This window comes from Chlamydomonas reinhardtii, chromosome 12 (genome assembly GCF_000002595.2).
Source record: "Chlamydomonas reinhardtii strain CC-503 cw92 mt+ chromosome 12, whole genome shotgun sequence".
Classification (NCBI taxonomy): Eukaryota; Viridiplantae; Chlorophyta; class Chlorophyceae; order Chlamydomonadales; family Chlamydomonadaceae; genus Chlamydomonas; species Chlamydomonas reinhardtii.
The window spans coordinates 7,205,516-7,221,338 of NC_057015.1; the positions used below are offsets into that span (position 1 = coordinate 7,205,516).

At 63.8% G+C, this 15,823-nt stretch overlaps 2 protein-coding genes across 2 annotated transcripts; one reads left to right on the plus strand and one right to left on the minus strand.

Annotated features, from left to right (window-relative positions):
* Window positions 1–3,865: 3,865 nt before the first annotated feature.
* On the minus strand, window positions 3,866–10,339 carry CHLRE_12g558450v5 (uncharacterized protein). Its single transcript, XM_001702791.2, has 10 exons — window positions 10,217–10,339; window positions 9,833–9,937; window positions 9,562–9,613; window positions 8,770–8,846; window positions 8,454–8,560; window positions 8,078–8,114; window positions 7,609–7,755; window positions 6,732–6,788; window positions 6,330–6,452; window positions 3,866–5,269 (listed from the first exon to the last, which is right to left on the minus strand). The coding sequence occupies exons 1-10, from the start codon at window positions 10,250–10,252 to the stop codon at window positions 5,054–5,056; spliced, it is 957 nt and encodes a 318-aa protein (XP_001702843.1). The 5' UTR covers window positions 10,253–10,339; the 3' UTR covers window positions 3,866–5,053.
* A 130-nt stretch (window positions 10,340–10,469) lies between these two features.
* On the plus strand, window positions 10,470–15,746 carry CHLRE_12g558400v5 (uncharacterized protein). The gene is made up of 10 exons (XM_043069137.1): window positions 10,470–10,651; window positions 11,853–11,946; window positions 12,180–12,324; window positions 12,594–12,794; window positions 13,126–13,273; window positions 13,593–13,760; window positions 14,086–14,169; window positions 14,327–14,409; window positions 14,653–14,776; window positions 14,992–15,746. The coding sequence occupies exons 1-10, from the start codon at window positions 10,586–10,588 to the stop codon at window positions 15,232–15,234; spliced, it is 1,356 nt and encodes a 451-aa protein (XP_042918867.1). The 5' UTR covers window positions 10,470–10,585; the 3' UTR covers window positions 15,235–15,746.
* The last annotated feature ends 77 nt before the right edge of the window (window positions 15,747–15,823 follow it).

The following is a 15,823-nucleotide window of genomic DNA, read 5'->3' on the forward strand; positions in this document are numbered from 1 at the left end:
TGCGTGCCGCTTCCAGCATGCGTGTTGCTTCCATAGCAGCTTGCAAGCTGTTTGACATGGTCAGGTTGCGACATGTTCGACCTGTGGCATTCGACACAGCATACAGCCATACAGGCGCAAGCAGGTAACGAGAGCCGGTAAGTCAAATGCACGGTCATGCGCCGCAGGGCGGCCTTCCGCCCGCATACTGCACGCCTTGACATTTGCACAACAAGGCGAGCTGTCTGTCTGCAACTCACTACGACGCATAGAAGGCGCGGCTCAGCACCACAGGGGTCAGGCCCGCAGCAGCAGCAGGAGGTGCCGCAGCAGCAGGCGGTGCAGCTGTGCCAGCCGCTGCCAGCGAGCCAGCCAATAGCTCTGTGGCGGCATCCATAGAGCTGGCTGCCGAGTCAACAGCGGGCATGATGTCCACAGCCCCGTGCGCGCCGCTGCTAGCTCCCTTACCGCATGGCGGTGCCACCGTGCGTGGCGGTGGTGGTGCCGGCGACGGCACGTACTGCGCAGCAGCCTCCAGCAGCCGCCGGGCGCTCACAGGCCAGCACAGCACGGGCGGCAGCGGCTGCTGTGGCGTCTGCTGCTGCGTCTGCGCCTCCAGGGACAGCAGCCAGGCGGGGTGCGCCAGCAGTGCCACGTGTGTGCAGCGCGCCAGCACGTCAGCGCCCGGGGCCCGGCCGCCCACCTGATCCGCAAGCGCCGCCAGCGGGCCGCCAGCCACCCCGCTCAACTGCTGGGGCTGCCCTGCTGCTGGCGGCTTAGAGATGGCGGGGATGCAGCCCTTGCAGAACAGGTCCAGCTGCGGGCGGCGGGCAGTGGAGGTGGAGGTGGCATCAATTCTTAAGATCCTCAAATCAACAACGAGCTAAGGCCTGCACCCTGGCAACGCATCGCACATGCACACATCCATGCGGCATTCTATAATAAGCGACTGCTAAGCTCACCCAAAGGCAGGCTTTCACTTTTCCGTCGTGGACCACAGCACTCGCCGAGCCGCAGCTGCGCGCCAGCTCCACCACGCTCACGTGCGGCGTGTGCGGCACCAGCACACCGTACCGCTCCGGCAGCTCCCTCGCGTCACGTGACCCGTAGCTTAGATTGCCGTACCCCATGGCCGCGGCATAGTGGGTGTCGCTGTGCGGCTTGAAATGGTCGTACTGCACCACCTGCACCAGTATGTGCGGCGTGGGATGGAGCAGGTGTGTTGGGGCCGGGATGCCTGACTCACCTGTATACGCACTCATGCACGCACGCGCGCAGGCACCTATTGCAGGAAGTACCCGCAATGGTGCGCGACGTGTTCATTCCCTCCTGTTGAACACGAGGCTGAGCGCCAGGGCAACTGAAAAGGCCACGGCGCATCCGCCCACAGGTAATGCGCCCTTGCGCCTGTGGAAACGCACCTGCGACAGGAACGCCTCGGCGTACGACATGCCGCCAGTCGCCTCCAGCGCCGGCGCCACGATGCGAGCCCACACCTGGGCCGCCGTCAGGTTGTGCATGGCGCCGGTTGGTCTGTCAAGCCTGCCCATGCTGCTTGCATAACCTCCAACGGACTCGTCAGTGACACCACCTTCGCCCGCCGCTGCTGCCGGCTGTTGCGGTGCGCTGGCCCTGCTACTGCTGGCGGCTGCTGCATCCCGGACCTCCCGCAACTGGTGAATCGTATTGAAGTGGTGCAGAAAGGCAGGGGTAATGAAGCGTGTGGGGAAGTGCTTGCCAGCCGCCGCGTTTTGCAGCTTCTCGGTTTTATGGTTTGTGTCTTTGGGCTTGTCGGCCTTTTCCCACTTCATGTTGGCCTCCCGCACCACCGCCACCTCCCTGTCAGCCGCCAGCGCAGCTGCCTCCACCTCCTCCTGCAGCCGACCCTGATCGTGCTGAGCCGCCGGCGCGGGCCCTGCGGCTGCGGCCGCCACTGCTGCTGGCTCTTGCCCCGCGGCGGCAGTAGCAGCAGCGGCGGCCGCAGCATGCTGCAGCCGCAGCCGCTCAATGGCGGCTCGCCGGGCGCGGGCGCGCAGCAGCAGCCGCATGTAGAGGCCATCGCGGTCCGCAGTGATGGCCCTGCAAACATGGTGGATGTGAGAATGGTATTGAGCACAGGAGCACTGGGCGGCCCATGAGCACACGAACCTTGGCCACCGTACCACTCGCTCCGCCGGCTGATCTCGACCCGCCGCCGATCGGCGATGAGTAGTCCTTATTACCGATTTACTAATGTAGCCAACACTAAGCCGTGTGCACGTACCCGTAAGGCACTCCGGCTGTCAGTTCCACAATCATCCGCCGCTCCGGCCAGCTGAGCTGAGCCCACAGGCCGCCTTTGCCGCCGCCACCGCCGCGGCTGCCGCCGTCACCACCATCGCGGTCTTCACGTTCACTGCCCGCACCGTTAACATCTGTCATCCCGCCCTGAGCGCCACCGCCCACCAGCCCACCAGAGTTGTGCTCGTCTTCTCCGAAACCGGGCAGGCGCCGGTCCCTGTCTTGCGAAAGGGCGTTGTAGGTGTCCATCACTTCCGCCCACGGTGGGCTGCTAAACCACACGTCCCTCCACACCTGCACATGGGCAGATTGCAGTAAGCGATGCGTAGGTGTTGCATGCACTAGCCATTAGGGACCATGATAAAAGTCATAAGAGAAGAAGTAGTTACGGTACTCTTGAAGTCCACCCAACTGCCACATAGGCCCCGCAGTCAGCTGCATGCTGCATTTAGTCCTCACACACATGCACACGCACCCGGAGCAACTCCACCACCTCGGCTGCGGCCGCAGCTGGGAGTTTGGCTCCGAATGCTTCAGGCACCCGCGCCGTGGCCGTGGTGGCCAGACCCTGCACGTGCATGGTCTGGTGCAGCCGCAGGCTGCCGTATGGCTGGGCTAGCTGGTCTGGTGTCCCGGCGGCCAGCACGCGCAGCAGACCGCCGCTGAGAACGGCAACCGGCACCAGGCCGGGAGCGGCAGGCTGCTGTGGCGCCGGCTGCTGTCCAAGGGTGCCATTCGCTGCACCGGAGTCGATGGCACTGCTGAGGTCTTTTGCCGCCGCCGCAGCGCTTGTTGCCGCCGTACCAGCCGCCGCGCCGCCACGTTGGCTGCTGCTGACGTTGAGCACTGCGGCAATGGCCGCGGCATCTGCAGCACCCGCGTCCTGCGCCGAGTTGTCGCCAGCAGCTGCCCTGCTACTCCCGCCAGCAGCTTGTGTCGCGTCAGGGAGAGGCGCCGACGGCCGAGAGGCAGCGGCATCAGCGACCGCCAAATCGGCGGGGCCAGCAGCAGGCGTGGAGCTGCTGGCTTCCGGTTCCGCTGGCCCACTCGTGCCCCTGGAGGCAGCAGCGGCCAGATGATGCGTGCTGGCGCCCTCGCTGCCTTGAGCCTGCCTTGACTCTAGCAGTGTGACAGACGCAGGCCGCGCGTGGGAGCTTGCCCCGCAACCCATCCCTCAGTAGCAGCGACTGCGCTGCTGGGAGGACCGCGGGAGGTCGCAATCTTGTGTCCGCGTATGCCTATGTGGGCATTAAGGACTAATGGTGATACAGAGTACACGTTTTAACTTTTGAAGGTGCTCAAATAAACACGAAGTCCGAGGGACATGCACACGCATTATGAGGTCAAACACCAGTACTGACAACCAGTACTGACAGCGCGTTCTACCTTTTAAGAGATGCTCAAACACGAAGTCCGCGGGACGGGCAGCGTACCTGGACATGTACTTGATGTATGGGGTCTGGGGTGTTTGGCGCGCTATCACCTATGTATACACTACAATTTAGAGCGTTCTGCAATTTCGTGGCAGCAGCTTAAATGCCAGTACTTTTTGTCGACCCACCGCACGCAGGTCCATTGGAAAACTCATGAAATGATCACTTCAATTCCGGTGGCAAATTTACAAGAAGATACGTGTATCGCCGGCAAGCGTCGTCGAAGCAACGGCACTGGTTCCCTCCTGCAAGCAGCTCTTTGTTTACAGGCATGTTTGCCAGTTAGTTAGTATGTGTGAGCAGGCTTGACGCGTCGTGGCTTCATAACCGGCACCGGTCACGCCGGCTCATGCCGGTACCCGCGAGCTCACGGTGCTCGTCTCGTCGTGTCCCCGTACCAACGGCCGCTCCTCATGTGCCCATTCAAAATGGTCGCTCACTCCATTCTCTTATATCAGGGCATTTTCCCACCGATGTACGGATGCCATAACCCTGCCTGCGCTCAACGCGCGTCCGGCACCACTGCCATTCGCCAACCATCGGACATCTCACCAAGGCTCACCATCACCTTGCCTGGCACACCCGCACGGCCGCACGTGCCCGAGTGCCCGGGACTTTTCAGCCGCCGTGCCCGCAAGTCCAGATTATGTCACCTCCGGCTCTTCCCCCGGGCCTTGGTCCAATCCGCGCCTCCGCGGCGTGTCCTGAACACGCCCCCACTATTACCCACCTGCGCCCACCGGTTGACATAATCACACGCCCCGCGCATCTATCTGCAACCTGAATCTGCACCTGCGCCTCCTGCCCGGCATTCCACCGACCTACTGTAACGCCGCAGCCCTTGCTTCGACTAGCGTACACGCACGTACATCCTGTCGCAACTGCTTATAAGAATGCCCACCATTGCGCCTGGACAGTCCGTGCCGGCACAGATCGTTGCTGGCCATTTGGGCCTCCGCTACTGAGCTGATGCATGCCTCCCAACCTCAAGCACACAAGCACTCCCTCCTGACGCGGAGGTACTCACCGCCACCGCACTTCGCCACCTGTGCAACTGCATCGTCGCCCATCACGTGCATTTCTGACACGGCCGCGTGCCGCATGCATTGAAGTAGCCGCACACCCCCTCGCGCCCACGCCCGATCAGCGCTGCAAGCCGTTCACCCTCCCCTCCACAAGTCAACCAACCCCAGCAACCGAACCATGCACCTAAGCACTTTCCAACAAGCAGGACACTATTTTCTTCACACCCCGAGTGAAGCAATCCGGATGGGGGGGCGAAGCCCCCCAGGATTGCCCAAGTCAAAATTTCAAACGCCCAAACTTTTATGCCCCCACAGCAACAACCCCCTTCTCATCTATCATTGGAAGGTGAGGCAGCCCTCCAGCCCCTTCTTTGCAAACACTGGCAACACGAACGCCGCCGTGTGGACCTCGTGGCTGTAGTACTTGAGCTCGGGCACGCCCAGCTGCGGCAGCGGCCCCGGCTCCGCCTGGCGCGGGATGCGCGGGTCCAGGGGAGCACTGCCACCCTCACCCTGCTCCGTCCGCGCCTTGGCGCACACCAGCATGCCGATCTGCGTGTGTGTATGTATGTATGCATGTGTGTGTGTGTGTGTGTGTGTGTTAAAGAGCACAAGGAATGTGTGTGTGTGTGTGTGTGTGTGTGTGTGTGTGTGTGTGTGTGTGTGTGTGTGCGTGTGCGCGAGTGTGAATTTGAATGTGTGTGAGTGAGGTACTGGTGTATGGATGTGTGTGTTTGCGTGAAGGGAAAAGGATTCAGTGTTAGGATGGCAGTTAGTTCCCGAAGCGGTGATACGTCGCCGCAGCACCAGGACAATGGTCAGGCAACTTCAGGTGATGGACCCGGGCCTGCGGGTGCCATCCATGCACCCGCACCCATCCCACCGCACCCGCACACCCGCACCCGCGCCCGCATCCGCGCCCGCACCCGCACCCGCACCGCACCCGCATCCGCGCCCGCACCCGCACCCGCGCCCGCGCCCGCACCCGCACCCGCACCCATCCCACCGCACCCGCACCCGCACCCGCACCCGCACCCGCACCCATCCCACCGCACCCGCACCCGCACCCATCCCACCGCACCCGCACCCATCCAACCGCACCCGCATCCGCACCCGCACCCGCACCCATCCAACCGCACCCGCACCCGCACCCCCACCCGCACCCGCACCCGCACCCGCACCCGCACCCGCACCGCACCCGCACCGCACCCGCATCCGCGCCCGCACCCGCACCCGCGCCCGCGCCCGCACCCGCACCCGCACCCATCCCACCGCACCCGCACCCGCACCCGCACCCGCACCCGCACCCGCACCCATCCCACCGCACCCGCACCCGCACCCATCCCACCGCACCCGCACCCATCCAACCGCACCCGCATCCGCACCCGCACCCGCACCCGCACCGCACCCGCACCCGCACCGCACCCGCACCCGCACCCGCACCCGCACCCGCATCCGCACCCATCCCACCGCATCCGCACCCATCCCACCGCACCCGCACCCGCACCCGCACCCGCACCCATCCCACCGCACCCGCATCCGCACCCATCCCATCGCATCCGCACCCATCCCACCGCACCCGCACCCGCACCCGCACCCGCACCCGCCGCACCTGTCCGGAGGGGTAGGTTGGGATGGTGGTGGTGGCGTAGCTGACCGAGCCGCCCGCGAACACCTCCTTGCACATGCCCGCCAGCGCCTTGATGATGTCCAGGTGCAGCCAGAGCGACTCGGCCTGGAGGGGGAGGTAGGGCGGGTGGCGGCGGCGGTGGCGGTGTTATGGGCAGCGCGTTGTCAGCGTTCCAAGTCAGAAACCGGGACGGGGGCCCAGCGTTCCCAGTCGGAAACTGGGACGGGGCCCATCATCATAAGGGCGGAGCATTCGCGTTGCGTTGTTGGGCTGACAGGAATGGATGAGGAAGCTGCCTGTCCTGCCAAGCAGTCCCCTTTGCGTACGCATGCGTGTGCGTATGTATGTTTGCCCCGTCCCACAAGTCATGTTTGCCCTCCCTACCTGTGTGCACACGATGCCGCCGGGGCGCACTGCCCGGTGCAGGGCCTCGAAGAACGGCTGCGGGGCGGGTGGTGGAGGTGGCGGTGGCGGTGGGGCACACAGGAGCGATACACAGTCGATGGGAGGACATTGCCGGCGCCAGCCAGCAAGTCAATGGATGCCGCATGATGCAGCGCGGCCAGCGGATGGGGGCAAGCGTGCAGCTTGGCACGGAGCCATCCCAGCTTTGCCCAATGCCCAACCCAATTCTTGATAACTCCACTTCAACCCACACTCAACCCCCACCCTCAGGCCAAGTCTCAAGCAACACAAAAACAGCCCCGCACCAGCTCCCTAGTCCCATCCTAATCTCCCTACCACATTCCCTTCGCCAGCCCTCCCTCTCCTCCTCCCGCACCCCCTCCCACCCTCCCCTCCTTCTCAAACAGCACCTCCGCCGGCCCCACCCCTGCAGCCCCTCACCTTCTCAAACAGCACCTCCGCCGGCCCCACCCCTGCAGCCCCTCACCTTCTCAAACAGCACCTCCGCCGGCCCCACCCCTGCAGCCCCTCACCTTCTCAAACAGCACCTCCGCCGGCCCCACCCCTGCAGCCCCTCACCTTCTCAAAACGCACCTCGGCCGGCCCCACCCCTGCAGCCCCTCACCTTTTCAAACAGCACCTCCGCCGGCCCCACCCCTGCAGCCCCTCACCTTCTCAAACAGCACCTCCGCCGGCCTCACCCCTGCAGCCCCTCACCTTCTCAAACAGCACCTCCGCCGGCCCCACCCCTGCAGCCCCTCACCTTCTCAAACAGCACCTCCGCCGGCTCCCACCCCTGCAGCCCCTCACCTTCTCAAACAGCACCTCCGCCGGCCCCACCCCTGCAGCCCCTCACCTTCTCAAACAGCACCTCCGCCGGCCCCACCGGGTCGCTGCTGTCCACCACGATGAGGTCGTAGCTGTGCTCCGGCGAGTCCTCCACGTACTTGATGCCGTCGCAAATGTGCAGCGTCACGCGCGGGTCGCTGAAGCCCACGGCCATCTGGTGCGTTGCGTGGTTGGGTGTGGGAGGCGTGCGGTCGGGAGGGGGCGGAAGTGTCGGTGAGCAGTGAATTGGTTGGGGGCTGGGGGGCTTGACCTGGCGTGGTGTAGCGTGCGCTGGAGCTGAGGCAGGCGGGCCGAGCGCCCGCATGACGCCAGTAAGTGCGTGTGCTGGTGCGTGTGCGCTGCAGCCGTGCAGCCATGCATTCCCTCGCTGTGAGCACCCTAAACCCGAGCCCCACGTCCCGTGCCCGTGCCCGTGCCCATGCACATGCCCCTTCGCTCCCCTCCCCTCCCCTCCCCTCCCCCCGGCCAGCCCTCACCTCAGGGAAGTACTGCTTGGACACGTCCGGCACCATCCTGCACCCGACACGGCACAGCACGTCACAAATGCCAGCACACGGACACTAGGTTGGGACAGCGGCTGCGACAGGTGACCACCTGCTCCCTCCCCAGCCCCCAGCCCCCAGTCCCCGACCCCGCGGCTCTATAGCTGACAGCGCACACACTCCCACTCCTGCAAGCCGCTGTCAATATTCCTCCGCAGATGCGGCCACAGCCCCAACCTGCTGTGCCCCAAACACTGGCTACGCTGGCATACGTACAAGCGGACAGCTGCCAAGCCGGCAACCCGTACACATTGCACAGCCAACAGCACATAGCAAACGCCAAATGTCACCCCGCAAACTGCGAACGCACTTGTCGATCTCGGCCATGTGGATTTCCTCCACGTCCGGGTACCGCGCCAGCTCACGCAGCACGCCGCCGTCGCCGCCGCCCACCACCAGCACCTTCTTGGCGGGGCGCTGCAAGGTGATGTGGATGGGAGCAGCGGGGTCGAGGGTGGGCATGCGGGCGGGGTCGGAGAGCGGAGTAGCGACCCGCCCTTCAAGAACTGGGATGCGGCGGCAGTGTGTAGGTGCCGCCGCCACGCTTGCATGCACTGCGACTCCACGGATCCCACAAGCCCTGCAGCCACAGCGGTTCACGGCCGTGCACCCAACCGGCCACCCACCTCCAGGGCGCACATGGGGATGTGCGCAATCATCTCCTGGTAGGAGAACTCGTCCCGGTCAGTGGCCTGGATCACACCTGCGGCCCGGGCGGCAGCGGCCACAGCCCAGCGTTGGACGTGGGGAGTGTACGGCATTGGCATATGGCCCAGCGCCGAGCTGGCTGAGCTAGGTGCACTGATGCGGATGCTGCTTAAAGCGCAGGGTACACGAGGTTGGCTCTGGTCTCTGGGTTCTGCTCCCCGCCCGAGAACCCGCCCGGCACGGAGGAACCGCGGCGCCGGGGCAACAGAGCGCGGCTGCGTGCGACGCGCTGCTGCTACAGCCGCTGCTACAGCCACACGTGCGCTCGCAGCCCAAGGCTGCCTGTGCAAGCCTTCTCTGTGCCCTGATCCATGCTGTTGAACCCGTATGGTGTCACCCCCCCACACACACGCACACACATGGTGCTAGCCACGGCAGCCATGGCTTGCAGCTGCCGCTGCTGGCGCCGCACCCAGGCGCCCGTGCTCACGAAAGGCCGACAGGCCACCGCTTCTGGAAACCGGATCATGGCGGTACATGGCAGCGGCCAGCTGCTCATCGCGTGCCCCAGCAGCCGTGCTGCTGCAGAGGCAAGCTCTGCCGCAAACCCATTGCGCACACGACATCAACTCCCTGCTCGACTGCTGCCGCGCCTTACCCCGCATTTAGCCCGCCTGCCACGCCTGCCAGCTACAGCTGCCGATCCCGAAGCTGAAGGGGCGTGGGCCCCCTCCCTCCGCACTTCCCCCCAGCCATGCGGGCGGCCTTACCGTCCAGTAGCAGTACCGTGCCCATGGACTCCGACTCGAACACGCACACGTCCTGTGGCATGGTGCCAAAGCAAGCCGGGAGGCATTGTCAGGAGGCAGGGCACCGCAGGAGGCAGGGCACCCGGCTGAGGGAGAGGAAAGGGCCAGGCTTGGGGCAGGGCTAGGGGACCAGCGGGGTTTGCAGCCAGGGCTGCAACCCCACGCCTCTGTACGCCCGCAGTGCGGACGGGGGACCCACGGCCAGCTGTTGGGCAGCGACGCGCCAACGCACCTGGAAGTCGGACTTGCCCCGGTACAGAATCTCCTTAACTTTCAGGGAGAGGCCCTGCCCAGGCCACATTGGCGACAGCTCTGTGTACCAGCCATCGTTGATCGCCTGTGGGATCAGTCAGCGGGCGCGAGTTCTGCGCTATGGTGGTAGGCGACCAGGGCTTTCCATGGAATTCCTTCCATGCCTGGTCGGTTCAGGTTACCGTGCAACGAGAACCGGAGTGCATACACCCTAGGTAAGTTGTAGCTATATCCGGTCCACAATAATAGCGAGCGACTTGTGCGCTGTCTAACGCCAAACGGGCACCGAGCCGCCTCGAGCCGCCCTCCACAGTGCGCCAGAGAGCAACGAAGATCCTTTCTGTACTACTCAAGGGGCGCTGACCTGATCTGCGGAGCCAGGGGAGGGCTTGGACGCCATGGCTGGACGAAGTGTGCGTGAGGTGGAAAGGGCTCGAGCTTTGTTTGAAGCGTGCCGAAGAAAGCTAAAGCGTTGTATCATACGTTGTTCATGCACAGGTAATGAAAGTGTGCAGGTTTGCCGAAGTGCTTCAAAGACCCATGGAGCGGTTCGCCCCATGGTGGAGCAGGTCGGCGACTTGAGCATTTTATAAGAGGTGCCTATCATTAATGAGCATGAAACATGTATTTTGATGCAACACTGACCTCAATGTGAAGGGGTAAAACCATTCTTCGGCTGCCTTTAACTTTTTACACGCGACAGTTTATGTCTCTCATAAGTCGTTTAAAAATCATGGCGAGCACTAGTAGCGGAGCAGCGGCGCTGCCAAGCTCGGACAGCCCGGCGCTGAAGTTCAAGGTGCGTGGCCCTCAATACTGATAAGCGTCATGATACAACGCTGTGGGGAATTGCTGTCAGAATGAGACTTGAGAATGTCGGGCCGAGTTCTGGCTCGGCGGCGCTTCGCGTGTGTGCCTGACGGACTCCCTCTCGAGGGGCCGCACATTAGCGCTGGCACCGACAGTCTTCCCCTTGGGACTCAGCGGCTTCATATCATGCACGGCTTGCCTGGGAGCCTACATGTTTGTGAAGGCCTGGTCCGCATGCCGGCTGGCCTGCCAGTTAGTCTGAGCTGCGTGGGCAAAGGGGGAAAGGGGATCGAGGGGCGGGCGTTGCCTGCGGAACAATGCGCGGGCTCAGCGGCTCACCGCAGCAGCAGCATGGCACGACCTGCATCCCCACACGCCACGGGTGGGGCGCAGGGCCGCGCCAGGCGTGCGCGGGGCGCCGCCTCGCCGCCGGCAGCATACACACACACACACACCTGGCCAGCACTGTCGCAAAGCAGTGCAAAGCAGCCCGCCGGGTGGACTCACAGATGCGCCAAGTCCTACAGGCCGGATTTATGCGTGAGCGTGCAGCCTGACACACGCACATGCACCACGACCGCCACCACCACCGCAATCCTCATCAGTCCGCCTCCAGCTCCGTCCGTTCACCAGCGCGGCGCAGCTCATAAATACAGCACATTCGTGCTCTGACCCCGCACACGTCACGCGCGCTCATTGCGCTTGGTATGAAACACGCACACACATTTACACATACACACATATGTCCATAACTCTGCAGCGCATACCACACACATACACGCACACACACACACACACACACACACACACACACACACACACACACACACACACACGCACACGCACACGCACACACATCATCGCACACACTGTCTTTGCGCAATGTTTTCCTTGTGCTCTTTAACGCACACACACACACACACACACACACACACACACACACACACACACATACACACACGCACACGCACAACACATGCAGCACGAACAGTGGTGCCCTCACTTGTGCTCTTCTGCCACGTGTCATGGGTGCTTTGTTAGGCAACTAAAGCGCGCAAGCACGAAGGGGTCAAACCCGGATCAGGACCCGAATCTGGCTTGGATCCACCACCCAGGCGTTGCTGCAATTTACCTCACGTGTCGTGTCGTGTCGTGTGTGTACGCGCTTCCTGTCCTGGCCCTGCCTGCAGGTGGTGGCGACCCAGGGCCGTGCCCGCTCCAGCCGCATGGCACTGCCGCACTACACCGCCCACACGCCCATGTTCATGCCAGTGGGGACACAGGGTGCGTGTACGGGTGCGGGCGCGTGTTTATGCGCGCGTGCGTGTGCTTGTGTGCCCCTCCGTGTGCTGGGCAGCACGACAGAACGCGTCATCTAACCTCTTTGGTGACTGGCAGCAGGACTTCTAAAAATCTCCAACCCCTATCCCCTGTCCCCTATCCCTCATTTCCCCAAGCCCTATTCCAACCCACTCATCCCAATCCCCTCATGCTGACATCCCCTATCCCCGCCGCAGGCTCCGTCAAGGGCCTGACCACGGCCCAGCTGGTTGAGCTGGACTGCCACGTCATCCTGGGCAACACCTACCACCTGGAGAACCGGCCCGGCAGCGAGCTGGTGGCGGAGATGGGCGGGCTGCACGGCTTCATCAACTGGCAGCGGTGGGCGGGGCGGGCGGGGTTGGGGAGGCAGGGTGGGGCGGGAGCTGGGAGGCGGGATGCGGTGAGGGAGGTGGGGGAGGTGGGGCGGGAGGGCAGGGGGTGGGGTTGGTGGGAGATGGGGTAGTGGCTGGAGGTAGGTGGGCGGGCGGTGGAGAGGCGGGCTGTGCCTGAGCCTTCAAAATACGCCCCCGCGTCCGCGCTCAGCCCCCCCCCCCCCCCCGTCCATGCCCCCACGCCCCCACGCCCCACATGCCTGCATCCACCTGCAGCGGCATGCTGACAGACAGCGGCGGCTTCCAGATGGTGTCGCTGCTGCACCTGGCTGAGATCACGGAGCAGGGAGTCACGTTCCAGAGCCCCATCGACGGCTCCGCCATGCTGCTCACGCCCGAGCAGTCCATCGCCATCCAGAACCGGCTGGGCGCCGACATCATCATGGCACTTGACGACGTGGTGCCCACAACTACAAAGTAAGAGGGGTTGTGTGTCAGTGGAGTTGTGCAGAAGCGTATGGTGAAAGAGTGTGGATGAATGTGGGGGAGTACGTGTGTGTATATCTTGAAGTGGGGGTGAAGGTGTGGGCGTGTACGCGATTGTGTGCGGGGCATGACGTAGGTAGTGGGGAGTCGCATGGATAGGATGGTCGGACAATGCCACCTAGCGCGGGAGGGCAGGTGGCGGCGGCGGCAGAAGCTCGGCAGCCTGTTCTCATGCTGCCGTTCACCACCACAAACCCCGGTGTACTAGCCGCGCCCTGCAACCCACGTCCTGCGCCAACCGCTGCCTTGCCGCACGCCGCAGCGACCCGGCCCGCTTCGAGGAGGCGACGCACCGCACCACCCGCTGGATCGATCGCTGCATCTCGGCCCACTCGCGGCCCACGGAGCAGAATCTCTTCGCCATCGTGCAGGGCGGACTGGACACGCGGCTGCGGCAGATCAGCATACAGGTGGGGTCACACGCCCGAGCCCAACGAACAAGCTCCATCATGGGTGCAGGTGTGGGGGTAGGGGAGGCGGAAGGCACCGGAGGCGTGGCCGGCGAATGGGCAAGGGTTTGATGGGGTTGGCTGGGACGTTTGGGCTGCAGCGTGGGATGCGCCGCTGCCCCCTGCAAATGCGGCTCGGGCGCGGAGTGGCCAGGCCTGTATTGCAGCTTCGGGATCCTAGCCTCATGCCACGCCTTGCTCAATCTCCTCTGCCTCCTCCTCCCTCCCTTCATCATCCTCCTCATCCTCCCCCTGCCCTGCCCAAACATCTCTCTCCCAGCAACTTGTGGAGCGGGACCTGCCCGGCTACGCCGTTGGCGGCCTGGCGGGCGGCGAGTCGAAAGACGACTTCTGGCGCGTGGTGGCCCAGTGCACGCACCCGCACACGGGGCTGCCGCCCGGCAAGCCGCGATACGTCATGGGCATAGGCTACCCCCTGGACATCGTGGTGCGTGTGTGTGTGTGTGTGTGTGTGTGTAAAATTAAAACGACAGCCCGACCAGACGACGCCGGAGTTACTTACGGATGTGTGTGTGTGTGTGTGTGTGTGTGTGGCCTTGGGATGGGATGCGGGTGCTGAACTCGTGTGGCGTGTGGGGGCGGGTGTGGGGGCGGGTGAGGGTGTGGAGCTGCGGGTGTGGGTGTGAGTGGGCGCGGTCGTGGTTCCACGTCTCAGACGGTAAGTTGGCTTGTTCAGGCGTTGAACTTGCCCTGATTTGCTTCGTGCCGCTGTGCTGTTCGTGAGGAACAGTTGCTCATGTGTGTGCGTGCAGGTGTGCTCGGCGCTGGGAGCTGACATGTTCGACTCGGTCTACCCCACCCGTACAGCGCGCTTCGGCGTGGCACTGGTACCCGAGGTGCGTACACACACTTACGCTACTGCATATGTTTTGAAAGTACTAGGGGGATGAGGAACGGCACTGTACTCCTGAAGCCCTTCGCAAAAACTGTCCACCGCTGGGGGGCTCTCCAAACTCCGCCCAACTCCAACCCAACCCAACCTCCACCCATCAGGGTGTGCTGAAGCTCAAGAACGCCGCACACGCTCACGACTTCCGACCACTGGACTCCAGCTGCGGCTGCATGGTGTGCAAGAAGTGAGTGCGGGTCGGCGCCTCAATGTGCGCCCTACACACAACGCCATCCCGCGCCCTCTATTCGTTGACTCGCCTACTATTCGTCGCCTACCTTAGCTACGTTTAACCTGCCCCTGTCTCTTGGGCTGTGTACACGATCAAGGAGACCATCGCATCCTCCCCGTAACGTACACACATATACACACATACACACACTCTCTCTCTAACACATACATACACACACGCTTATTAACACACGCGCAGCTACACGCGCGCCTACCTGCACAACGTGGTCACGCGCGGCATCTCCTCCGCCGCCATCCTGGTCACCTACCACAACATAGCCTACACGCAGGCGCTCACACGCCGCATGCGGGCCGCAATCGAGGTAGGCGCGGCGGCGCCGGCGCGGTGGGGCTGGGACAGGGACGGAGGCGCTTGGGTTGCCAGGGCAGCTGCACAGGGCCGCTCATGAGCATGCACTGCAGGGGCCGCACTCAAGCAGTCCGCTTGCCTATCAAGCCTGCAGCATCTCGCCGCGAACCCACGCCCGGGTTTTATACACTCGCGTGCCGCCGCCTCACACCCACACTCCTCGCACAGGAGCAACGCTTCCCCGAGTGGGTGCGTGAGTACCTGCGGACCATGTTCCCTGCCGGCGACGTGCCGGGCTGGGTGCGGGACGCGATGGCAGAGGCTGGCATTGACCTGGCGGGAGTGGCCACGGACCAGCCGGCACCGGGGGCGGCGGCGGCGGAGCAAAAGGTGGGGGCGAAGAGCGCGCGGGCGGAGAAGCGGGCGGCGGGGAGAGCGCGCGGGCCTGTGGCCGCGATGGAGGCGGAATGAGGTGATGTTGGCTTGGCTGGCTGGCTGGCGGCTGTGTCCGGTCTGCGGCGATGGTGAGAGCAAAGCTGGGAAGCGGGTGAAGCGGTAGACGGTGCGTGCGGATGCTTCGATACCGTATTGCATTGTTGGAGTGGGTCAATACCACAGCACTTCATGAGCTGTTATTGAGCTGGAGATGCCTTTTCGAGAAAGATTGTCTTGAGGGGTCTCGAGGTGCAGCGGGGCTGAGTACCAGCTGCTGAATTTGGCTAGCCCGGGGGCTCGTGGCTCTGCCCAAATAGGGTGAATGCCGGAGGGGGCTCGAAGTTCGACAGACAAGCTCACAAGCTTTGAGGCACAGTCGCGGGGGGCAGTAGGTAGTGGTGGAGCCGTGAAGCTGCATGCCTGGGGAGCAGCCCCGCTTCTGACGGCGACATGGACTGATCTATCACGGCTGGATAAGAAGGGACCCGGCTGTTACGGTAGACGAGCGCACGTGCGGCGCTTCAAGCACGTGCAAGTGTGTTTGTTCACACGCCACAACGTTGCCAGCACCCACGAGCGTGCCGCCCCGTCCAAACTCAGGACCTCCTAGGCCAGCACACCCACC